The 24,903-nt window shown below is 46.6% G+C and overlaps 2 protein-coding genes across 5 annotated transcripts in view; one reads left to right on the forward strand and one right to left on the reverse strand.

The window, feature by feature from the left end:
* Positions 1–388: 388 nt before the first annotated feature.
* On the reverse strand, positions 389–3,601 carry nipa1 (NIPA magnesium transporter 1). Its single transcript, XM_076045655.1, has 5 exons — positions 3,379–3,601; positions 3,231–3,278; positions 2,760–2,850; positions 2,459–2,619; positions 389–1,467 (listed from the first exon to the last, which is right to left on the reverse strand). Exons 1-5 carry the CDS (start codon positions 3,497–3,499, stop codon positions 968–970), a joined length of 921 nt encoding a protein of 306 aa, XP_075901770.1. The 5' UTR covers positions 3,500–3,601; the 3' UTR covers positions 389–967.
* A 2,326-nt stretch (positions 3,602–5,927) lies between these two features.
* The window catches only part of herc2 (HECT and RLD domain containing E3 ubiquitin protein ligase 2), a 41,884-nt gene continuing 22,908 nt past the window's right edge, over positions 5,928–24,903 (forward strand). For 2 of the 4 annotated variants that reach the window (XM_076045592.1, XM_076045594.1), the window contains exons 1-42: positions 5,928–6,080; positions 6,944–7,050; positions 8,224–8,317; positions 8,457–8,588; positions 10,242–10,464; positions 10,712–10,812; positions 12,499–12,640; positions 12,740–12,844; positions 13,613–13,784; positions 13,872–14,045; positions 14,471–14,659; positions 14,754–14,905; positions 14,994–15,151; positions 15,242–15,355; positions 15,449–15,700; positions 16,281–16,474; positions 16,549–16,749; positions 16,854–17,082; positions 17,201–17,325; positions 17,441–17,619; positions 17,708–17,892; positions 18,000–18,155; positions 19,099–19,284; positions 19,411–19,587; positions 19,687–19,790; positions 19,887–20,037; positions 20,139–20,353; positions 20,460–20,592; positions 20,839–20,966; positions 21,080–21,275; positions 21,384–21,517; positions 21,820–21,996; positions 22,093–22,229; positions 22,365–22,516; positions 22,630–22,821; positions 22,901–23,088; positions 23,181–23,373; positions 23,463–23,645; positions 23,736–23,920; positions 24,059–24,206; positions 24,309–24,505; positions 24,620–24,850. In XM_076045592.1, the coding sequence (XP_075901707.1) occupies positions 6,979–7,050; positions 8,224–8,317; positions 8,457–8,588; positions 10,242–10,464; positions 10,712–10,812; positions 12,499–12,640; positions 12,740–12,844; positions 13,613–13,784; positions 13,872–14,045; positions 14,471–14,659; positions 14,754–14,905; positions 14,994–15,151; positions 15,242–15,355; positions 15,449–15,700; positions 16,281–16,474; positions 16,549–16,749; positions 16,854–17,082; positions 17,201–17,325; positions 17,441–17,619; positions 17,708–17,892; positions 18,000–18,155; positions 19,099–19,284; positions 19,411–19,587; positions 19,687–19,790; positions 19,887–20,037; positions 20,139–20,353; positions 20,460–20,592; positions 20,839–20,966; positions 21,080–21,275; positions 21,384–21,517; positions 21,820–21,996; positions 22,093–22,229; positions 22,365–22,516; positions 22,630–22,821; positions 22,901–23,088; positions 23,181–23,373; positions 23,463–23,645; positions 23,736–23,920; positions 24,059–24,206; positions 24,309–24,505; positions 24,620–24,850 (6,756 nt within the window). In that variant the 5' untranslated portion in view covers positions 5,928–6,080; positions 6,944–6,978. The remainder of the gene's footprint in view (positions 6,081–6,943; positions 7,051–8,223; positions 8,318–8,456; positions 8,589–10,241; positions 10,465–10,711; positions 10,813–12,498; positions 12,641–12,739; positions 12,845–13,612; positions 13,785–13,871; positions 14,046–14,470; positions 14,660–14,753; positions 14,906–14,993; positions 15,152–15,241; positions 15,356–15,448; positions 15,701–16,280; positions 16,475–16,548; positions 16,750–16,853; positions 17,083–17,200; positions 17,326–17,440; positions 17,620–17,707; positions 17,893–17,999; positions 18,156–19,098; positions 19,285–19,410; positions 19,588–19,686; positions 19,791–19,886; positions 20,038–20,138; positions 20,354–20,459; positions 20,593–20,838; positions 20,967–21,079; positions 21,276–21,383; positions 21,518–21,819; positions 21,997–22,092; positions 22,230–22,364; positions 22,517–22,629; positions 22,822–22,900; positions 23,089–23,180; positions 23,374–23,462; positions 23,646–23,735; positions 23,921–24,058; positions 24,207–24,308; positions 24,506–24,619; positions 24,851–24,903) is intronic. The other 2 variants (XM_076045593.1, XM_076045595.1) reach the window with 1 other exon arrangement.

The raw sequence follows: 24,903 nt of genomic DNA on the forward strand, positions 1-24,903 counted from the left end.
AGTGTGAGAAACGCGTAGTTAATTAATTAACTAGTTAATAAGCCAACTATCCCCTCCAACATGCAATGTAAAGGAAATATTTAAAGCTCCCGTTAACTTAAATTCCACCCGCTTTAACATAAGAGCTGAAAATGTGATTCTGTTTTTCTGATCCTAAATTTGAGCCTCAAATTAGATTTCAAGTGGCAGGTCTGTATGTATATGAAATCCTAATGATATTCAGGAAGAAATCAGAAAAGCAATCATAATGGACAGGAATGTCTGGTAAAACCTTTAATCAGTAGTATCAGTCTGTACATACATGATAGAGTTGATCTTACAGCGTGTATAAAATGATTTTTTTTGGTCAAGCTTATAAGATTCAACGCAAAATAGACAAACACAGTGGTAACAGTAATGGTGGAACGTGTTTAATAGTATGTAAATGATTAACTTTCCACTATATATGACATACACCAAACATGTAAGTGGGAACACGTAATGATAAAAGCTGATCTTGCTTAGCTTAGTACAAAACATTGAAGCTGTTTTTTTTTTTTTAGCACTCATGATACAACTCCTGCAATCCTGCAACGAAGAGCCTGCTTCTGAATTTACACTGAATAATTTAAATATATGCTGAATAAGTCAAGCAGAGGTGAGTCTCCACTCATATGGTCCAACACTCACTCAAGTGATTCCAGAGGCAACACAATTGTCTTCATTCAGTCGTTTGTTTATCCAACCCAAACAGTGTTCTGGGTGTCTTTCAGTCTGTAGTTTGGTTTAAACAATTGAAATTTTTATTTTTTATTTATTTATTTATTTTTTTTTTTACCAAAAGCTGTTTAAAAAAAATCAAGTAAAATGTTGAGAACCGAGAAGCACGCGTTATGTTTTGGTCACTTGTAACGGCTTTGTCAGTAGAAACAAACAGGAGCATCTGTTTGGCACGCAAGCATCATCAATCATAAATACTTTGCCTTCATCAGTCTGTCTTCATCCTCCAAACGACGGATGCCTCGTGTGAAATGCGCAGCAAAACCACGCCGACGCACACGGTGGCCAGAGCGCACAGCATGGCCAGGCAGTCGGCCGGAGTCAGAGTCGTCCACTCCCTGAACAGCAGCGCCGAGGCCACGATTACGCTGCACGTGAACGTCACGTAGTAGATGGCTTCGAACGCGTTGGAGCTGAAACTCTCCAGGGCCTTGTTGATGAAGTAGAACTGTGTCAGCACGCTGACGGCCAGGACCGCCGCCAAGCCTGCGAACAGAGCCAGGGCGCCGTCGCTCTCCGGGCGGGCCGGCTCTCCGAAGACATCCTGCGCTGCCAGGCCGAGTCCTTTGCAGCTCGGGACAGTGAAACTTCCCAGGAGGGAGCAGATGGACACGTACACCATGACGTTTGACGTGCCGTGAGCAGGAGCGACCAACACGATGAGCGCGAGCAGCAGCAAAAGCACCAAGACGGCGTACGTCACAAACACTGAGGGAATTGCAAACAACAGTCAGAACAATTTATGTATACAGATCATATGGTTCTAGATCAGGGGTGGGCAAACTTTTTGACTGGTGGGCCACAATGGGCTCTAAAATTTGACAGGATTTGACAGAGGGGCTGGAGCAGCAGCAGACGGATGGAGTGTTTTGGTGACCCACTTCATAGGAGAAAGAAATGGGATATTTAGAAAACATGTGGTTTAACGTCCATTGAAAATGAACAAAAGCAAAGTTCCAACAAAATATCTGTCTTTGATGCCCCACTGTATTTAGCTCTTTATTGAAATTACTTTTTAAAAAACTGAACTTGAAATAGAAATTACTCTTAAAAGACTGACAAATGATAAAATACAACTATTTTGTGACTTACTATTAATATAATTTCTCCAAGTACTACGAGCCGGATTAAAAAGCTTAACGGACCACAAATGGCCCTGTGAGCCATAGTTTGCCCACCCCGGTTCTAGATCTATGCACTTAATTAAATCAAAGAACAGCATATCGATGTAAGATGTTGGTAACGCCTGATAGTACAAAACTTGGAAACCTATTGCTACTAATACTGCTACCATAAAAACAACTATATAATAGGAATACAGTATTTCTGTATTTAAGACTTTATGTCAGCATGCAAAATGGAGAAAAGGTAAGAAAAGAAAAGCATTTAATTAAAAATAAACTGTGAAAATGTTGTTCTGGTAAATAGAAAATAAATGTAAGTGTATGGAATGTGAGGGAAAATGTTGGACTCTAAGAAAAAAAAAGGTCCAAGAAGACATTCAAAAGCAGTCACTCAGTAAACGAGCCTTATCTCCTCAAACAGGCCGTTCCAAAGTTGAGATTTTACAAGAGCAGTGTGTAATAATTCTTGTGTACCAGCCACAGTGTGGATGCTCCTTTTATTACTGTTTTTGTTAGTTTCAGATGGATTTTTCTTTCGGAGAGACAAGCAATGAAGACAACAGTAATTTTTTCACCTGGGTCTAACAGTCTCTCCTCTAACTGGGCTCTCGATGTGACGGCTTCTTCTTTGGGAGCGTGGATGATGAGCACAACAGAGCCGCAGCAGCACAGCACACAGCCCAGCTTTCCCAGGAGGTTTAAATGCTCCTTTAAGATCCAAGACGCCAGCAGAGCCCTTCATTACCCAAATCAAACAAGCAAACAGCAAAACAGCATTCCGTCACTTAAAATGCATAAAATAATCCAGTATTTCTGAGTAATGAACATGTATCTGTTTTTGAGGTAGCAAGGAAAAGTAATTGGACTGGAACTCACCCAACTAAGACTCCCAGGGCCCCTAAAGGTGTCACTATTACAGCAGGGGCCACGTTATAGGCCAGGGAGTTCCCTAGTTGACCTAAAACCACTGTAGAGGGTCACATGCAGATGTATATGTGAGGCATCATGCCTGGCAATAAAACAGGCAGTGTCATTCTGTCTGTTTTGTTAATAACCAATCATCTGTGTAACCATCCTTTTGCCTGCTCCACTTTCCAGGGCTTCGCACTCTGACACACCCTTGTTTTGTTGCTATTCAAACATTCAAAAGGTCATGGTAGCATCAGTTCTAGCTGGAAGCGTTGTTTTGTTTTTTTTTCCTCAGAGGCCATAAGCAAATGGCTAAACGTGCTGTTTTGTGAAGACCGGAACATTGTTTTGGATAATTTGTCAGAAACATTTCCTTGAACGCTGACCGTCAAGATGAAATTAACTGTATCCACGAACGATGGGTGGCGCTGTACTCACTGCACAACGTGCCAGTCCACCACACCGCATCCCAGAGATACGATCCTCCTAGGGAAAGTAAAGCAACACGTTAAATCGCGTTTGTCAGTAGATTTCGGTTTGTTTGTTTTTGAACAGCGCTTCCTCGTTTCGGTTCTTTTCGGTCTACCTCGGGCTCGGGAGCGTAATATTCCCTTTTTCTGAAGCACAAATGTTGAGCCGTTGATGAAACTTGATACGACAGCTATTGCTATTCCAGCCACAGATGGCGAGGCGCCGGCAGACCCCATGAAGCTATCTGATTTTAACTGTTTTGAGCTTTACTAAACCGGAATTACACTGCAAACTCCACAGTGTACAGTTGGTGACTTGAGTCAGGAAGTGAGACATCGCGCATGTGCAGAAAGCTGAGGGCTCCTGCTGTTCGCGTTGGTGAGACAACTCTTTATTAAAAACATGCAAAGAAACCCGAGGAAATATCTACAGCCCCTGGCAAAAATGCTGGAATCATCAGTCTTGGGGGATATTCATTCAGTTGTTTAATTTTTGTAGAAAAACGCAGATTACAGACATGCCACAAAACTAAAGATATTTAAAATAGCAACTTTCTGGCTTTAAGAAACACTAAAAGAAGAATGTGTGTGTGTGTGTGTACACACACACACACACACACACACACACACACACACACACACACATATATATATATATATATATATATATATATATATATATATATATATATATATATATATATATATATATATATATATATATCAAGCAGAGGGAAAATAAAATATGGATCACTCAATTCTGAGGAAAGAAATGGAATCATGGAAAACAAACAAACAAAAAAACACACGGCATGGACTGTACAGTACTCTTCATCAATCTGGCTCCAATTTCCTCTAATTGCTGTTGCCAGATCAGCTTTGCAGGTTGGAGCCTTGTCATGGATCATTTTCTTCAATTTCCACCACAGATTTTCAGTTGGATTGAGACTGGATTTAGATTAGATTAGATTGAACTTTATTGATCCCAAATTGGGAAACGACACTATTGCAGCAGTCAAAAAGTGAAAATAGAAGAATAAAGATAAACTATACAGTACTTACAGTTTACAGTTCATTATTATTTACAGGCCATGACCTTATGCGGCCATGACCTTATGCGTCTTTCTTCAAGGAAAGTTTTCACAGTTTTTGCTCTATGGCGAGATACATTATCTTGAAAAATAATGTCATCATCCCTGTTTCGACATGAGAGACTGTAGGGGTAGTCAGGCCTAACAATATGGTCATTTGAAAACGGGTTAAGATGGACGAAACGGAGTGTGTCAATTATGTATTTAATAATGTAAACTAAAGTACGGGTTAACAAATAAACAATCCTTACAAATACAAAGGACAATTTAATATTTCATTTTAAACAAAAACAATCCTCTCAAACAGACGACAGATAGCAAAGGCAAAATTACCACTGAAACTGACCACAGGGTTTAGAACAAACTAAAATTAAATGCACAAGGAGAACGAAGAAGAACACTACCACTAACACTGTTCAACAGCACATGATGAGGCTGTTGTACTGCTGACTCTTTACCAAGATCAGAGAGAGAAAGAGCCACATGTCTTCTGCCTTTTTTGTACTCCAAGCTCAGCAGCTTCCAGGTGATGTGCATTCTGCAATTAGACACACAGTCACACAGACACACCCACTCTGACAGTGTCACATAAAAACACTCCCACATAAAAGTGTCCAAAATGTCGACGTAATCTTGTGCATTTATTGAAGATGTAATGACATCGAATTGATCAATTTGCATGTTTTCTTCAGGCAGTCGTCTTCATAAATCTCATTGGAACGGCTCCAAAAAAAAGTTCCAACGTCATCACCTTGCCCAATGCAGATTGGCGATTCATGACTGAATATGACTTTCATCCAGTCATCCACAGTCAACGATTGCGTTTCATTAGCCCACTGTAGCCTTGTTTTTTTTTCTTTCTGTTTAGCTGTTAATTCTTCCTCAGAATTGATTGATTCCAAAAGAAATTCCCTCTGCTTGATCTAAAAAAGTAATTGTTATTGACTACCACAGTTTTTTTTATTTTATTTCTGGACTTCTTTTAGAGTTTCTTAAAGGCAGAAAGTTGCCATTTTAAATGACTAGTTTTGTGGCATGTCTGTGATCTGCTTTTTTTCTGCAAAATAATCCTCCAAGACTGTATAAGACTGTATAAGACGGTAGAAAGGACCTAAGTTGACTTTAGACAGTGACCAATTATTAAATTAACTGTAAAAGATTCAGTAGACTGATAGTCCAAGACAAGTTCAAGACATTTAGACATATAAATATATGTATACACACACACACACACACACACACACACACACACACACACACACACACACACACACACATATGTGTGTATATATATATATATGTACTTATATCATACAGCGCTGGTACACCAATACCGCCCATCGCTTGCTTGAGTAACACCGCCATCTACTGACCACTGTTTGTTTTTTTTGTTTTTTAACTCACCCCACCCCTCTCATGTCCCGCCCCCTTACAAAAGTAAGCGCTTGTTTTAATACACCAGTCGGTACAAGCGAGCGGAGAGACATAAACCGATTCTAATACAACTTTAAACCCTTCATGGTTAGCCCTCACCGCGAAATCCCGCCCACTTATATTGTTTCTATGATCCATATCGATCCCTCAACCGTTCAAGGCTACGACTACGTAATTTGTTTCCATGCCTCGTGCCCCGGTCCTCGACCTGTCAATCAAAACCATTATGAACATCTTGTTAATGCAGCAGAGCAGCTGAGGGGACGAGAATAGCTAGAGGAGAGACAACGCAGGTAAACGACTGTTTTGTTCAACAAACTGACATGCCACCGGCCGCGCTGACAGCCGCCGGGATATTGCATGTTCTGGGCTTTCGGTGTCACGATGACACAGAATTGTGTTCATCCTTGTTTGGAGGATGGGAGCAAGTTTTGGCGTTAGCCAGCTAGCGATTGAATGCTAGCCGTCCAGCGAGCTAAGAAGTTAGCTGTAGCCGACAAGCTAAAGTGGACGGTTCCCCTGCTGTCGGTGTTGCGTTATGAGTTTGGCGTTGCCCCGTCACTCTGCGTTATTACCGACAGGCGTTGTGTCTTCTGTAACTTGCGACCACTTGGATCAAACGTGCACCCGGTCCCAACAGAGACTGTGCCCTTGCTAGCATGAAATGCTAGGATACTCTCGTTTCGCCACGAAAGTCGCATGTCTCGTTGCATGTTGACACAGTATGTACAGTTAAGTTTATGATTGTAAGACCAGGCAAAATGTGAGATATATGTCTAGATTACATTTCATACGAATGTATAATGAGAATGGTAAATCGGATAAAGATTAAGCGTCCATGCTGCAGCGTTATCCTCACGTAGAACCTTCACAGAAGCACCAGTGATGTGCAGAAATGTCCCTCTTCGTGCCATATCTATGATGGTGCATGTTAAACACTGCCATTGATAAGATAGCGCTACGCTTTGAATACTGCCTTCAGGAATGAACTGTTTACATTTGATTATCTTGTAACACACTACTCTCTGACGCCCCGAGTTTATCCACTTGATGCCTTCTAAGCGTGTCGCTGACTGGCAGTCATTGCTTATTATTCTGAATGTTGTAACTATTATTAGTCTATTTGCTAAAATGCTCCTTTTTCCCCTCTCTGCAGGTTGGCTGCGCTTGCAGCCCGGAGAGGAGGGGAAGATGCCTTCTCCATCTTTTACCCTTTATGCTCAGCTGAGGTTTCATGACAAATGGCTGAAGATAGACTTGCAGGTATGTGTGGAAATCATGCGTGAAGGCACTCCAGGTGAATGCTGCGTTCTCTTCTCGGCCACATGTGATTCATAAAAACTGGAAAAACTGCAAATGCAGGACAGTGTTTTTTCATCTTGCCCACATTGCCATTACAGATTAGTCTGATACAAATTTTTTTTTACTCTTCTTATTGGAAATACGATTTTTGTTTTCCGCAGCGCCCATTGCATTCTAGGAGGTTCACCTGGTAAAGTAATTTACTTTGAAAGGATTTGTGTTGTGAAAACGGACTTGTGTTGATTGTAGTTATGAGGCAGTCCCTACAAATTACAGTTTACCGAACGTTTCAGGAAAAAGCACTTTGCCTCACGAAAGAAACAACTGCACCGCCCGCTTTGTCTTGACAGGAGTATATTTTATTTGAGTGAAAAAAACAGACCTTTTTTTTTTTTTTACACATCATCAGTGCTGTTCAGAGCTGCAGAAAATTTCCTCAGTGTCTTTGCTGTGTGAGCGTCGTTGTCTTTGACTTCTTCAAAATTTGGTGACTTTGACTTTGGAAAATAAGGAGCTCTTGTCTTGTTTTTCTGGGTAAAGCAAAGCGTGACTGATGCGTTGCTTTCTGCTTGTAAGTAAAAGGTTGTTTTGGAGTCTGCTAATGTGATGGGGTGGTTATAAGATGATAATGTCACACCAGGCAGTCTCTATTACATGTCCCATTACAAACTGTGCCAGTGGAAAAACATTGTGGGCGTGATCGTTTTCACCAAAACACCAAACAGTGGGGGACTTGTTTTTATCTGCATGATTAAAATGTTTGTGTACAGAAAGCCCCCCCCCCAAAAAATAAATAAATGAATAAATAAATAAATAAATAAATACATAAATAAATAAAACAAATAAATAAAAATGTGGCCACTGCTGAATCTGTTATAGGCTGCGTTCATGTTTACATCCTCTGTGCGGGACCTGTAGCCATGTGACACAGAAGCAGGAAGTGATTAACTTGTAAACAAATGGATACGGCAAAGTAAGAAATTAACCGCTTCCACTTTCCCTGCTACTCACCAAGCACTGCGCTGTTATAGCTGGAATTTCTTTGGGAGCCGTGCTAACTGTGAAAGCTGCTGATGGAGACAAAGATCTGAATTCATCTGATTTTAAGAGTTATTTTTTTTCTGTCGGTGGCAGCGGGCGTTCTCTCCGGAGGGGCTGAGCGAGATGTGGAATGAGATGGTGAAAGATGAGGAGATAACATTTAATGGAGAAGAATCGGCTCACCCAGGTACGACGTGCTTTCATACTCGTTCCCTGTTCTGCTGTCTGTGTAACGACGTGCTGGGTTCCACTTGGTGGTGTCTGGGGGAGGGGAAGCGAAGGGAGGGTCAGAATGTAAATCTCTGTGCTCGGTGCACTTATTTCAGAGGATTGCACCGACTGCTTTGGAGCCCAGAAAAAGGATGAACCCAACGACAAAGACAAGAAGGAGGAGGAGGAGACGTCCACGTCGGTGCACCACTCCATCATAGAGACATGGGACTGGGGCCGGCAGCCAGGTGAGAGTCGGCCCGACGAATGTGGAGCAGCGGCGCCGTGCCAGCCCGCCCTGACACTTGCGCTTTCACGCCTTCTGCTTTCCAAGTGGGGTAATTAATACTGCCAGTAACAGCAGAAGGTTGCACAACACCTAAATGTCGCCCAGATACAGGGATACTGTCCGTCCCGGGCGTCCGTCCCGTTTTTTCTCGCTGCCGCGTCTGTCTGCTCGATGAGCGTCACCGCGTGTTTGTTTCGCTGGCACGTGCGCCGCAGAGGCTGAAATGACAGCTCGCCATCCGAAGCGTCTGAGCGGTTATTTTTACCTCGCCGAGTGTGATCCTGGAAGGTGTTGCAATGTGGCCCAGATCCTGGCAGCATCGCCCCTACATACCCCCCCCCCCCTCCCCCCTCCTTACGCCGATGTTTACTGGTGGAACTGGGGCGGGACAGTGGTGTGGTGCGGGGAGATAAGCGCTGCATTATGGGGGACGTGGTGCAGTGAACGCACACTTTGCTGCTTTCAGCTTGGGGGTGGCCACACGAACCTGACTGGACCGAGGTGAACCGGATCATTCAGGGCAGTGCACCTGCACTGGTGGCGAAAGTTCACGCGGCGCACTTCCTGTTTCTCCGTGGGCGGTTACATGTGTTGCTACCATAGCAGCAGCAGCAGTAAAGTGTCTTTTTCTCTCCTGCACAAGTGTCTGATCCCCAACGAGTGGCTGCAGCAGCTCTCAGAAATGTCTCATGTATAATATATTTGGTTTTGAGAGACCCTGTCCGACCAGGATTCGCACACGTTGTGACAGCCGAGCACAGCTGACTGCCGAGCGCTTCATACAACCCCAGGCCCTTCTGGCTTACATAAAGCTTAAGTGGATTTCAGACTCGCTATTTCTGCCCATCTCGTCCCGGCTGCTGCACTCGTGTGCAGATGCACAGTAAAATAATTTCCCATCGGCTGCATCGGAATAAAGGACCTCTTGTGTTAAAGGCCTGTCAGGGAGAGTATTGACTGAACTGGCAGTGCTTCACCTCAAGTGAGAGAGTCTCCAGTCAGAGCGGAGCTAGAGAAGTTTCCCAGTAGCTTGTGCTGCTGGTGTGAGGAGGGCATGATGGGACATTTTTATTACTCTACACACCGTGCATTCGTGTTTATCCACAGCGTGTTAAGAATAGACTGTGCAGAGAGTTTACAATACAGACGGCCTTTATTCTTATAATCGTCTCATTATCAGCCAATTTTAAGTTTTGCTCTTTACTTATTCAAAAGGCAGCCATGGGTTTTGGATGTTGTGGTTTTAATTTTGTAAATAAAATTATTTTTATAGTACCGGTATGTATATAGTTTGCTATCAATTTCATCTTAGGCGTAATAATAATATACTTTATTATTCTTCAAATCAAATACATGATTTCAAAGTACATCTTAAAGCAGATGTTACCAAATACATATTCATGATTCATAGCAGCTGAAAATATTGTTGTCTTTATTTTGTGATTAGAAGTTTTAAATGTTAATTTATTAACAGATGAAATAGAATAGTAGAATAGAATAATATTTAAAAAAATTTTTTTTTTTTTTACTTATAACCTCCAACTATTTGTGCCTTCACCTGTGTAAAGTAACAACTGAGTTCCACCAGATTCATTATTGTCACTTCTTGCAGACGAGACGGAGTTGCAGGACTGCCTGGGGGTGCTGGTGGACGACCAGCAGAAGCTCTCGGCCCAGACGGCCAAAAGCACGCTGTCGGCCCAACGTCTCCGGCAGCGCCTCGTCATCCTGGAGCGCTACCTCATCTCCCTCAGCCACAGCATGATGGAGGAGAAGTACAAGATCCGCTGGAAGACGCCGCCCAGCCCGCCGCTGCCTGCCGCCGACAACAAGAGGTAGCGGCCGCGGACTCGGAGTGGAGTCCTTAACTGTTCCTGAGCTTTGTTCAGGAGAAACCATCCGAAACACACTCCTAAATGTACAACACAAGTGCACCGCAAAGTTCTGCAGCGCCATGAATCACACACAAGAAGTTTTGTGTCACAAATTCAACAAAAAAAAAAAACACAATTTCCTGTGTGTTAACAAAAGTCCCAACGTGATTCATTTCTAACCCCGTCATATTTTCTCTATTCCCTGCAGCCCTCGTCCAGCCTGTAAAGGAGTGGAGGGCTTGGCCCGAGTCGGCTCCCGGGCGGCGCTGTCCTTCGCCTTCGCCTTCCTGCGGCGAGCCTGGAGGTCGGGTAAGAGAGCCGGCGGACACTAGCGCTGAAGATGGCAGCTGCCGTCATGGTAGTGGCGCGGCACGGCGCTCAACAGCTGCTGATGGATGTGTTGCACTGTGTCACATGCAGCGCTTGACAGTAAACAAACTGCGGTGTTGATGCTTTTAGCCTCAGCGGGTGGCGGCGAAGCGGAGCGGGAGTTCCTGGGTTTGTGGTAAACAATCTGATCAGGGAGCTCAGGTCAACAATCTGTTCCTCTAGCCAAATAACAGAGAATAACCACTATTAATATTTTATTTATTTGAATTGTACAGTGGACTGGAGAGGATTTTAAACTAGAAACGTGAAACTAAAATGATGATCTAACCTCGCATTGAGCCGGACAGCTGAGATTTCAAGTCTGCTAGTGGAATTGAAGAAATTGGGAAAAATACTGGAACAGAAGCACTGTTCCAGGAATCCTGAAGACTTGCACAGGACTGCGTTTGGAGCCAGATCCCTATTTAATGAACTCTTCACTGGGCTCTTTCCCAGAGGGAAATGTAAATTAAAGTCTTAAGATTTGGGAAACGTTCCACCTGGATTGCAACCAGCTCCAAACAGCTGGAGCAAAATCCAGGTTCTGACGTTGGTTCTGGGTCCATTACTGTCTAATGGACTCCGGTGATTAGTTGTTGTGAATGAGGAGCATATTACATATTTTTTGGGGCAGTAGATGGACTTCATTGAGATGGTACTTTTACCCTGGTTTTGCGTGAGACGTTGTGCACTTGTGTGTTTATTTTGTGGTCTTCCTGATCTTATCACAACTTCCAACAACCACAAATGTGACAAAACAAGCTTTGCTAGATATATATATATAATATGCGACGACAACTTCACCTCAGTGTAAGTTAGACTTTGCATTGGTTTAGGAACTGGGAGTGTGAGCAACGTGCAACAGATAGAGAAGCTGTGTTGTGTTTTGTTAAGGGCTGATGTGAGCTGCTCGTCCACAGGGACTGGGTGGGAACAAAGAGTCGGCCTCCTTTCTCCCCGCTTCCTGTAACATGACACACACACACACACACACACACACACACGCACACACACACAGACGGATGAGCCTTTTCATCCTCCATCTCACTGTATTCCTGGATGCTTTCAAACATTCTTTCAGCCGTTACCTGCTGACTTGAAAGGAGACGAACGCTGGCGATGCTCTCCTGCTGCTTGAGAGCCGCACAGTGGTTTATAAATAGTTCTCTGATTTTTAAGAGCCTGGGTGCTGTAGTTACACATTTTGTAAGACAAAATGTTGACAGTGTCCTGCTGCAAAGGCAGGTGTGATAGGCTGTACACAACACATGGCCATTAAGTACAATACATTGGAAAAATTCATATTTTTATTTGATTGATTATCTGTTTCGCAAAAGCAAATTTATATTTCCAATCAATTATTTATGCATCATCCACTTCCCTTCATTAGACATTGTATGGCTTTATTTTAATACATTATTTATACACAGCAGACTTTCTTATGCTGCAACAATCATAACTTAGTACCTTACGAGCTCAGTAGATGTGTTATTCAACAATGAAAGACTGTGAGTCATGCTCTTTCTTTGGTGCAGTCTTGCCTGATCTTGGTAGAATTGTTGAAGCCCTGTGTGGCTCTTGCTGCTGCGTATCAAGAGGGTATATGTGTGTCTGTGTGTGTCGCAGGCGACGATGCAGATCTTTGCAGCGAGCTCCTCCAGGAGTCCCTGGATGCGCTGCGGGCTCTGCCGGAGGCCACGCTGTTCGACGAGGGCACCGTCTCGTCCGTGTGGCTGGAGGTGGTCGAGAGGGCCACCAAGTTCCTCAGGTCGCTGTTTTACCCATCCTCTTCCCATTCTCCACACTGCACCAGTGTTTTGCTCGTCCCGTGACGTTCCAACATCCCTCCTTCTGTTTTTCGGATCAGTGACGTGCACGGAAGTGCCACCACCAAGGGCAACATTCCGCTCCAGGACCAGCACCTGGCTCTGGCCATCCTGCTGGAGCTGGCCGTGCAGAGGGGGACTCTCAGGTTAGTGATATGCAACTAGCATAAAAGAAAAAGTTATCCGACGCCACAAAGGAGACCCCGGCCATAAAGCATCAGTTTGCGCTCTCCAACATACAATTTGTTTGCTAGGAGCAGCAGCCACAGCTGACGTAGCGGCTGATTGAATCGCTGCTCCAATTTGTGACTTGAAAATACGTGTGTGCTCGTTCATTGCGGAACATGATTTGTCTTTTACGATCGCACAACCGTTCGTGGAGCTGTGTGAAAGTGAAAGTAGCTTTTGATAAAAATGCTTTCGAAAAACCGTTTCCAATCGGCATGCCAGTTATATGATGTTTTGTTTTGAACAAAAATTATGGAAACTTTGCAATTTCAAACGCTTCAAATTGCTGCTCTGTGTATGCATTTTTTGTATAAATTACCTTTTAATTAATTAATTGGTTGCTAAATGAATAATTCAAATTAAGTAGCCTGTCTGAGTTTCACATAAGATTGTTAACTTTACTTTCTAAAGTTCACATTTAAACTGTAGGTGATCTTGTAACCTGCCAAGCACAATGCCAAAAAGTTGTTTGTCAAATTGCCTGTGGATCTGACACATACACGCGTCAGATCCACTGCACCCCCCCGCTCTCTGGACTGGAAAAAGTTCAGGCTCAGGATTTCTTTCTTTTTTCTTTTTTTTTTTTTTTTTACTTTAAGTCCTGCACATCAGCCCACATTGCAACCGTGCACCGCCCAGCCACTCACAGCCTCCGACCGTGTCTCTGACGGTGTGTCTCTCTCCAGTCAGCTGCTGTCGGCTGTCCTGCTGCTGCTCCGTCTGTGGGAGAGCGGCACCAGGGAGATGGACAACGAGCGCTCCACCCAGGGCACCAGCGCTCCATTGCTGCCGCTCCTGCAGCGCTTCCAGAACATCCATGGCACCAAGGAGGAGCCCGTCCCCGAAGAAGAACCCGAGGTGGGAAAAGTGTGAAGCGTGCTCGTCGTCGTGGAAGCGGCGCATTACAGTCAAGCTAACCGGTGCTGCTGCTGCTGTGATTCCCAGATCCTCACTGCCCCTCTGAGCCCCAACGAGAGTTTCCTGCGCTACTTGACCCTACCTCAGGATAACGAACTGGCCATCGACCTTCGGCAGACGGCTGTGGTGATCATGGCTCACCTGGACCGCCTGGCTACTCCCTGCAGCCCCCCGCACTGCAACTCCCCCACATCACACAAGGTGATGGCTGTTTTTATTTTGAACTGATGAAGCTCCAATGATGCTCTCAGGACAAGTGATTCTAAATATGTATTTAAATACATAATCAGTGTATATAATATGGTAATGTATGTATAGATAATCGGTGTCTCTAGTTTCGTCCTTGACTTCTCTTGCTTGCTCCACTTTTGGATATTGTGTTATAAGGCACTCATTCATCGCAGGAAGCTGAATCTGCTGGAGGCAGAGTAAACCGAGCTAAATATGCTGTTTCCTCGGAATCTGTAGTTTTTTTTAGATGAGAAACTGACACAAGGCTGTTCCACTGGAGTACAGGATTAAACAGAATGATAAATTTAATCTTCTGGCTTTATCTTATCTGTGCCCTTTGCCACTTTCCATGTCACTGACTTCTTTTCCCCCCTCCTGCTTTTCTTTACTTCCAGGGAAGCCTGCAGGAAGTGATCGCTTGGGGGCTCCTGGGCTGGAAGCTTTACGCCAACGTGAACGGGCCCATTCACTGTAAAGCTCTGTCTAGCCTCGGAGTCACGCAGATCGTGTGTTCAGAGAAGGGCTTCCTCATCCTGTCGAGCAGCGGTGCTGTTTACACCCAGAACTACAAGAGCACAACCCTGGTCGGTTCCTCGTGTCGCCGCCCTCGGCGTTAAAACTGCCTCGGCATTCTCCTGTCCGCAGCTGTTAAAAGTCGGCCCGCTTGTTTTGCCGCAGGCTCCCACGCTCATCCACGGCCTGAGCTCGAGGAAGACGGTGAAGCTGGCAGCTCACCCCGACGGCCATCACTACCTGGCGCTCACCTCCAACGGGGAGGTGTTCTCCTGGGGCAGTGGAGACGGCGGGCGCCTCGGACATGGAGATACAACGTAAAGATGACACACACATATTAGGCACGGTGGATATGTTTTTCATATTAGTTAACAGATTTGTCACAGTAACCTCATTGGGTTTCAGGTACTTAGAGGAGCCCACGATGATCGCAACTTTCAATGGGAAACAGACTGGAAAGCACGTGGTGCACGTTGCTTGCGGCAGCACGTACAGCGCCGCCATCACCGCTGATGGAGAACTCTACACCTGGGGCAGAGGAAACTACGGTCGCCTGGGTCACGGTGGGCCCTAAACTGCATTGTGTCACTCAAATGTAAAAATAAAGCTTTGTTGGGGTTTTCTCACTGACAAAAAATCTTGTGGGTCTCCAGGCTCCAGCGAGGACCAAACTACGCCCATGCTGGTGACGGCGCTCAAGGGGCTGAAGGTGGTGGACGTGGCGTGCGGAAGCGGCGACGCACAAACACTTGCCGTGACAGAAAATGGTAAAAAAAATCCCAGAAAAGATACAACCTCTGCATCTAAAAACCAAAATGTTTCTTTTTCAACCCAGCGTCTCTCTGCTCCTGTCTGCACAGGTCAGGTTTGGTCCTGGGGAGACGGAGACTACGGCAAGCTGGGCCGAGGAGGCAGCGACGGCTGCAAGACACCGAAACTCGTGGAGAAACTGCAGGACCTGGACATTGTGAAGGTGTGCTGTGGCAGCCAGTTCTCAGTGTCCCTTACCAAGGATGGACAGGTGTACACCTGGGGAAAGGGCGACAACCAGCGGCTCGGCCACGGCACCGACGAGCATGTTCGCTACCCAAAGCTGCTCGACAGTCTACAGGGTGAGTTTGGGCTGCTTTTTAAGGTTCATACTGGCTTTTGCATTTTTGTTATTCATCCCAGACTCCAAATCAAATCAAAGTTTATTTGTATGGCACCTTTCATACATAAAATGCAACCGAAGGTGCTTGGCAAAAATTAAAAGCAAAATTAAAATAAAGATTAAAATAGCATTTAACTGAAGTGCTGCTGTCAATTAAAACCCACCCCCCTCCTCCCGAACACACACAGGTTGTCACCCACCTCCCCCACCCACCACCACAGAACCTGTCAATAAGAAAAAAATGACAGGGCGCTGAGAAACCGTAAGAGGAAACAGCGACCCGGTGGCTCACAACACCAATTATCTAAAAAGAAAAAGCCAAATGGCACAGTTACAATCTTTATATCACACCTGCAATTTTAATAATAAAAAAAAACAATTCTGAAAATCGAGGCAATCAAAACAACTAAATGTTGGATGTTTCACATTGCCAGAGGACATTGTCAAATTAAATTTTCCATAAGACGGTGCCTAACTAAAATGCCTCAGCAGCCTCCTAAACATGATAACTGATGTTTTTTCTCCTTTCTTTCTTTTAGGTAAAAAAGTTGTTGACATTGCCGTGGGATCCACTCACTGCTTGGCGCTCACAGATGACGGGGAGGTTCACAGTTGGGGCAGCAATGATAAGCTCCAACACTTCGACACCCTCTTCTCCAATAAAAAGCAGCCCAAGGCACTCCCTGGCCTCAACTCCAAGCACATCGTGGGGATCTCCTGTGGCCCAGGACAGGTAACGCATCACCATTTCTGTTTACGTCCTGCACCATGACCTCTCGATCTCACTCCTGGTTGCTGTTTCTCCAGAGCTTTGCCTGGTCCTCTTGTTCCGAGTGGTCCGTCGGCCTGCGCGTGCCCTTCGTGGTGGATGTTTGCCCCATGACCTTCGAGCAGCTGGATCTGCTCCTGCGACAGGTCAGCGAGGGCATGGACGGCAGCTCCGACTGGCCTCCCCCGCAGGAGAAGGAGTGCATGGTGGTGGCCACGCTCAACCTGCTGCGGCTCCAGGTAGGCGACCATTTACCTCGTTCATTCACAAAACGACGCCCTGAGGTTGTTTTGTCAGTTTACTTGAATTTCCATCACGGCCTAATTGATGTCCTCCTCCTCAGCTCCACGCAGCCATCAGCAACCAGGTTGACCCGGAGGAGTTGGGACTGGGCCTCGGCAGCGTGCTCCTCAACAATCTAAAACAAACGGTGGTCCTGCTCGCCAGCAACGCCGGCGTGCTCAACACTGTCCAGGCCGCTGCCCAGGCCGTTCTGCAGAGTGGGTGGTCTGTGCTGCTGCCCACCGCAGAGGAGAGGGCGAGGGCCCTGTCCTCACTCCTGCCTAATGCTGGTAAGAGCCGATCTGGACACCGAGCTAACGCTGATTAAACACAGTGGCGCCCACTTAGTAGCCACTTAGCCCAAATTCTTTAGTGTGGAGATACTGAGGATCTTTTTTTCTCCCCCAGCATCTGGAAATGAGATGAGCGTGAGCCCTGGCCGTCGTTTCATGATCGACCTTCTGGTCAGCAGCTTAATGGCTGATGGAGGTTTGGAGTCTGCTCTAAATGCAGCCATCACTGCTGAGATCCAGGTCAGTGTGTCAAATGGACGGGGCATTGTTTGCGTCTCCTCTTACATTCTCTGCAATCTGTGCATAGTATTTGGAAGTAGTGGTTAAAAAAAACAGTTTTTTGTTTGCGTTGCAGGACATCGAAGCCAAGAAGGAGGCGCAGAAAGAGAAGGAGATTGATGAACAAGAGGCCAACGCTTCCACCATGCACCGCTGTCGCACCATGCTGGACAAGGACCTCATTAACACAGGCATCTACGAGTCTGCCGGGAAGCAGAGCCTGCCGCTAGTTCAGCTTGTGCAGCAGCTGTTGAGGTACTTGTTGGCCTGCGCAGCCCCGAGCATGCAAAGCAATGCCCTGCTGCGTGCCGACACGCATTTATTCATTTGATTTCTACAACAGGAACATCGCCTCCCAAACGATCGCCAGATTGAAAGACGTCGCCCGGCGCATCTCCAACTATTTAGAGGCGGAGCATGTCAGCAAGGAGCGCTCGGCCTCGCTGGACCTGCTGCTGCGCTTCCAGAGGCTGCTGGTTAGCAAGCTGTACCTGGGCGTCAGTGGCACGGAGAACGTCAACGGATACAGTGAGCGCTTCCTATCCAGGCTAAACGTTTGTTTCTGGATGTCAAGACTTGGGTTTTGACTTCTGCTTCGGTCGGCAACTCTCATGTTTTTTTGGTTTTTGTTTTAGATCCAGAGCTGTTGGGCGTTGGTTCCCTGCTGAAGAAGTACATTGCGCTGCTCTGCACTCACATTGGCGATATTCTGCCTGTGGCGACCAGCATCGCCTCGACCGGTCGTCGCCACTTTGCTGAAGTCTCTCGGGTCATTGAAGGAGATCTAACTGGTAACCGGATTGTATTTTCTTTGCTGATTGTATGCGTAGCGGGTCCCGGCTAGAGCTTCGCTGACAGATATATATATTACAATGATAACCCTTCAAAAAAAGGGGAAAAGTCAGAGGACAATCAGTGAAGCCACACCTGTTGCTCATTGCCAATATTTCAAAACGTACTATATACAAAATTAAACATCTACTCTCTTCACGTCATTTTAACATTGTGCTTCTTTTGACATAGACATAAATCCTCAAAACAAGTCATTCATGGTAACTGTCCGTATATTTAAGTACTCACTTATAGAACAGTGTTATTATAAATTGCAGTAACAACTCTATATGAATGTGAACTGAAACAATAAATTGGGTGGCCTCAGAGCTCACTACTGAACGCCACCATCCAACGCTGTTGGTGCCACTAAACAAGGTTGCTGCCACAACCGAAGAAACTAAAACGGAGCCCAGCATTCACACACAATGTTACACTAACAGTGTAGGGACCCATAAGAAAAATCCTCAAATTCCCGGCCAAGCTTCTCTCTCTCTCTCACTCTCGCTCTCGCTCGCTCTATCTCATCACCGCGACACTCACATACATTCAACACACATGCACAATACACATGCACAACACACATCACTGGGACTGCTTCACTTGTGTTCATACAATACAATAATGACATACCCTCGAAAGAAAGGGGAAAAGTCGGAGGACAATCAGCAAAGCAACACCTGTTGCTCGTCATATCAAACATCTGGATCCTCCACTTAGTCTTGCTGAGCCCCAGTGACGCCGCCAATCGGAAACCTAGTTGTTGTCCTACCCAACACTGTTCAATCTAACACAATAAAATTGCCACCATAACAAAAACTCCAATAAAATACATCTTGTGAGTATCACATATGCAAAAAAAGGACAGTGTCAAAGATGGCCGTCTTGTATTTTTCTTCCCAGGAGTGCTGCTGCCCGAGTTAGTGGTGTCTATCATCCTCCTCCTCACCATCGATGCCGGACTGATGCAGGAGACTGGTTCCATCCCCCTCCTGGCTGGACTCCTCGAGCACCTGGACCGTTTCAACCACCTGGCCCCAGGACAGGAGAGAGATGATAACGAGGATCTGGCCTGGCCGGGCATCATGGGTAAAACACTGCCTGTGTTTTCAGCGTTTGTTTTTTTTTTTTTTTTTTTTGAGAGGACAAGATTACCTGAACAGCTGCACAGTGAGTGACTCCCTTTTTTTTTTTTTTTTTTACTTTACCCTGCAGGATCATTTTTCACTGGCCAAAGTTCCAAGAACAATGAGGAGGTGTCTCTAATTCGTAAGGCCGACCTGGAGAACCACAACAAAGACGGAGGCTTCTGGACGGTCATTGATGGGAAGGTCTATGACATCAAGGACTTCCAGGCTCAGTCCCAGTCGCTGGCAGGAAATAGTATTCTGGGTAAAAGCACTTCTTAACCTCTAGAAGAAGAGAAGAGATTGCTCATTAAAGCTAAATCACTCCTGAAAAATGATTTATTTATTTATTTTTCTGTCACAGCCCAGTTTGCAGGAGAGGACCCGGTGGTTGCTTTGGAAGCTGCTTTACAGTTTGAGGACACTAGAGAGTCCATGCAGGCCTTCTGCGTCGGACAGTACATGGAGGTATCAACAGTCCCGCTGCATGTTTCTAACACCCCTTTTTCTGGCTTTCATCACTCAGGTCAGATTTTTGATTTTGAAATATTCTTTCCTTGACAGCCGAACCAGGAGACCGTCACTACTCCGGACCTCAGCAGTCTTTCCTCGCCGCTCATCGACACGGAGAGGAACCTGGGTCTCCTCCTGGGCCTCCACGCCTCCTACCTGGCCAAGAGCACTCCTCTCTCCCCCATGGAGATTGAATGTGCCAGTGGGTTCACTGCTTTTGTTCAGTCTGTTTATTTTTCTTTTCAACCACTCAAGCCTGTTCCAATTTTAAAGCACGTGTGTGTCTGACGTTCACCTGCGTAGAATGGCTCCAGTCCTCCATATTCTCCGGTGGCCTGCAGACCAGCCAGATCCACTACAACTACAACGAGGAGAAGGAAGAGGACCACTGCAGCTCTCTGGGCACCACCACGCCAGATAAAGCTAAACTCTATTCCCGCAGAATAACCCTCAGCGACCACGCACAGCCTTTCCTGCAGGCCATCGCCGACAACAACACTCAGGACCACACTGTGAAGGTATCGAAGCTGAGACCAGACAGCCACTCTGAACTGCCACTGTCAGGCTGAAGGATGCGCTGATGGGTTTTGTTTTTTTTTTTTTTTTTTTGTCGCCATGTGACAGGACTTCCTGTGCCAAATAGAGCGTTGCTGCAAGCAGTACCATCTCATTACACCCATCACTTTCCCCCCTGAGCATCCCGTGGAGGAAGTCGGCCGCCTTCTGCTCTGCTGCCTGCTCAAGCACCAAGACCTCGGTAAACTAGCAATTTACTGCCGCGGGTGCTCGTTAAGGGTGAACGAAGGGCCCCTGCCAGGAGACTCGTCGCCGGAAAAAAAACTTGAACCTCCTGTATTTTATCCTTTCAAATTTTACGGCTCATGATTAATACGGATAGTGAAACTCATCCAAAGGGAACCACATTTTTTAGATACCTCTTGTCTCAACTGATTGTTATTACAAAATGTAATATGAACTGATTGTGGATGGTACTTCTTTACAGGTCACGTTGCACTTTCACTTGCCAGTCAATGTGCCTTGGGTGTGGACCAAGGAAAACAAAAGTCCCTCCCGAAATCTGTGATAGACGTGTGCCGCATGGTGTACCAGGCCAAATGTTCTTTGATTAAGGTACGATTGGCTACGTGAAAAAAATTGACAATAATCAACAATAACGCGATAAAGCACGAGTAAGTTGACGCTTGACATTGAATTTGCATTCATGCCTACTTCCAAACTTCCAGACTCACCAGGAGCAAGGCCGCTCCTACAAGGAGGTGTGCGCCCCGGTCATCGAGCGCCTGCGCTTCCTGTTCAACGAGCTGCGGCCTGCAGTCAGCAACGACTTGTCCATCGTGTCCAAGCTGAAGCTGTTGAGCTCTCAGCCGCGCTGGCGGAGGATCACCCAGAAACTCATCAGGGACCGCAGGAAAAAAAGAGGTTGGAGTTTTGCTTTGTTTTTTATTCCAAACCCTCCTTAACGCACGCATTTTTTTAATACACTCGCTGATTCTCACTTCATATATGCTCATTTCAATCTTAAATCAGTGCCTAAAAAGTCAGAATCTGCTGACATAGAAGAGCCAAAGCTGGAGAATGAAGGGACCATTGAAGAAGAACTTAATGTGAATATCAGCCCCACACCTGCTGACATGAAGTCACCCACTAGCAGGACAGCCAAGGTGGGTCAAACGAAGATTTCAATAAAAAAACAGCTAAACAGGTGTTAAAAACAAACAAATTCAAGAAGCTGTAACTGAGCTTCTTGATGTTTAGTTTGTAGTATTAAACATATTAAATGTTCTTTTTTTCTAAGAGCCTTTTTGTCATGTCATGTCAGAAGAGAGGACTTATTTCATTATTATTATTTTTATTATTATCATCGTTGTTGTTATTAAATTTCCTTTTATGTGTGGTGATATGACAAATAGAATAAAAAACAGGTTTCCAGACTGACAAACCAGTGCGATTCTCTTCTCCACAGCAGGACAAGTGGCATCCGCTCCTCAGCACTGTGTCTCATGTCCAGAAGTACCGCTGGCTGAGGCACAGCGTGCAGGGATTCTCCTCCCAGTCCAGCCTCATGGCCACCATAGTGGAGTTTGCGCTGAAAGAGGAGCCCCTAGATGTAGAGAAGATGAGGAAGTGTCTCCTCAAACAGGTGACTGTCGGACCGCCTCAGTCGACCAATTAGACGGCAGGCTGTTTTCCTCCCACCGTGGGGGCAAAAAGTTTGACAGGTGTTGCCTTCTTGCAGCTGGAGAGGGCTGAGGTGAGGCTGGAAGGAATCGACACCATGCTGAAGTTGGCTTCCAAGAGCTTCCTGCTGCCTTCCGTACAGTACGCTATGCTCTGTGGGTGGCAGAGGGTCATACCAGAAGGGACCAACATTGGGTGAGCGGACAAAAATCTCCAGTTAATTAAGTTTGAATTGATATTACAGAGGTGTATTTTTTAGTGGATTTCGTGGAGCTGTGAAGTTTGTTGGCTCAAAGTTTGACGTCTCCTTATTCCGACCCTCCTTTGCAGAGAGCCTCTGTTCGACTGTTTGAAGGACATAGATCTGATCCCTCCCTTTAACCGCATGCTTCTGGAAGTCACCTTTGGCAAGTTGTATTCCTGGGCAATCCATAACGTTCGCAACATCCTACTGGAGGCCAGCGCCCGCTTCAAAGAGCTTGGTGAGCGCCCGGTTCATCCCTCCACCTGGACAACTAACCTGCCGATAAAGTCTTAGGATTGTCAAAGATTCCCACTCATGGAAAACTTTCCCATTGCCTGTTGATGTATGCAGGTGTGCAGCCCGTCCCATTGCAGACCATCACCAATGAGAACCCAGCGGGACCGAGCCTTGGAACCATTCCGCAAGCCCGCTTTCTCCTCTCCATGATTCACATGTTGTCTCTGAAGCACGGATCCAACAGCCTCAGTCTCCTGCTCAACTCGGGCATCTTGGCCCTCACGCAGAGCATCCTGCGACTCGTCGGTCCGTATTTTTCTGGTGTGACTCGAAAGACAAAGCCGTAAAACTCTGGTTTACGCATCAATTTTGCCGTTGCTTGCAGGACCCAGCACAGACAGCAGCGAGGACGACCTGAGTTTGTGTGCCCTCGGAGGCTCGGCCACAGTGCTGGAGGAGTCCAGGAAGGAGGCGGCTCCGGCACCACTTCCCGCCTCGGGCCCCGAGCTGGCCGCCATGATGAAGATCGGCACCCGGGTCATGAGGGGAGTGGATTGGAAATGGGGCGACCAGGTATTGAAATTATTTCTAGACTTGCGTGTAACAGCACTGAATGATGCCATTAGCTGTTTGTATATTTGACCAAGGGTGTGTGCTCTGTCCAGGATGGGCCGGCGCCGGGCTTGGGCCGGGTCATTGGGGAGCTGGGGGAGGATGGTTGGATCAGGGTCCAGTGGGACACGAGCAGCACCAACTCCTACAGGATGGGCAAAGAAGGCAAATACGACTTGAAGCTGGCAGAGCCGCCGCCAGCCGCTCAGCCTCCCGTCGAGGACTCGGACACCGAGGACGACACGGGTTCGTTTTCAGCCCGCAATCCTGTAATCCTGCAATCCTGCAACCTGTGCAACCGAACTGAATGTGCGTGCGTGCCTGCTCTATTCCAGAGGGCGAGCTGATGGAGAAGAGCAGCCACCCGACCGCCATGATGCTCACCAGCACCGTCAACCTCCTGAAGACGCTGTCCTTGTCCGCCGGGATCTACGCCGATGTGCTGCAAACCGACGCCACGCGGACCCTCTGCGGTCTGCTGAGGATGCTGGTGGAGAGCGGCGCCAGCGACAAATCAGGTAGAACTCAACCGAACCCGGTTGAGAAAGGAGCAAAGTTTTTTTTTCTTCTGTCTCTCTCTAAAGTGGAGTCGTCTCTGCTGCTGTCAGGCTGTCACTCCAGCAGGCTGGTGTCTCGGGAGCAACACCGGAACTGGTGCACGCTCGGATTCATCCGCAGCATCGCCCTCATGCCCCAGATGTGCAGCATGCTCAGCACCTCTGCGTGGATCAGCCTGCTCATCCGCATCGTGGAGGGGCACCAGTCGTTTAACGCCGTCACTCTGCAGAGACAGGTAGAAGGATTCCACTCAGCGATGTAAAAACAAAAATGTATCAAAAGATTTTGGCTGTTTTCTTCAAACTGGGGTTGCGAGAAAACAAAAAATGACCTGCTTGCAATGCCTTGCCTGTCTGCCTGTGTCTGCCTGCAGATTCTGGCCTTGCGCCTCCTGCAGGCAGTCTTGCCGTCGTGGGAAAAGATGGAGCGAGCTCAGGACATGAAGTTCCTTGTGGAGAAGCTGTTCAACTTCCTGGGGAGCCTGCTGAGCACCTGCTCCTCAGACCTGCCGCTTCTCAGGAGTGCGTCGACTAATCGCTCCTAATCACAATACAAACTGTGCTGTCTCGCTGTGTCGCCTCTCTTGCGTCTGTGTTTAAACTGACGCTTCGTCTGCCACACAGAAGGTTCCCTGCGGAGGAGGAAGTCCCGCCCCCAGGCTTCGCTGACGGCCACTCACAGCAGCACGTTGGCGGAGGAGATCGTGTGCGTCCTGCGCACCCTGCACTGCCTCGGCCAGTGGAACACCATGATAAACGATTACGTCAACACCCAGCTGAGCTCCATCGGAGACGTAATGGCCGGCTGCCAGTCCGAGGCGGTACGAGCACTCAGCACGCTGACTGCGCATTTACTGGATAAATAAGATTAGAAATAAGATTCTGTGAGGAAGTTGGAGTCTGACTGAGTGAAGGTCTGATTCTTCTCTTTACAGTGTTTCCTGGAGGAATACTTCCCCGAGTCAGAGGGCCCCAGAGTAGGGACTCTGATGGCGGTGATGGCAGTCATCGGGGGAATTGATGGGCGCCTCCGACTCGGAGGCCAAGTGGTTCACGAGGAGTTTGGGGAGGGAACTGTGACCCGCATCACCCCGAAAGGACGCATCACCGTCCAGTTCCACGAGATGAGGACCTGCAGGGTTTGCCTGCTCAGCCACCTCAAACCAGTATGTACCCCTTTTTATATTTAATTGAAACACCTCTTAGAACAAAATGCTGA

Source organism: Nelusetta ayraudi, unplaced genomic scaffold (genome assembly GCF_046127955.1).
Source record: "Nelusetta ayraudi isolate G7.1 ecotype Tasmania unplaced genomic scaffold, CSIRO-AGI_Nayr_v1 ptg000084l, whole genome shotgun sequence".
Taxonomy (NCBI): Eukaryota; Metazoa; Chordata; class Actinopteri; order Tetraodontiformes; family Monacanthidae; genus Nelusetta; species Nelusetta ayraudi.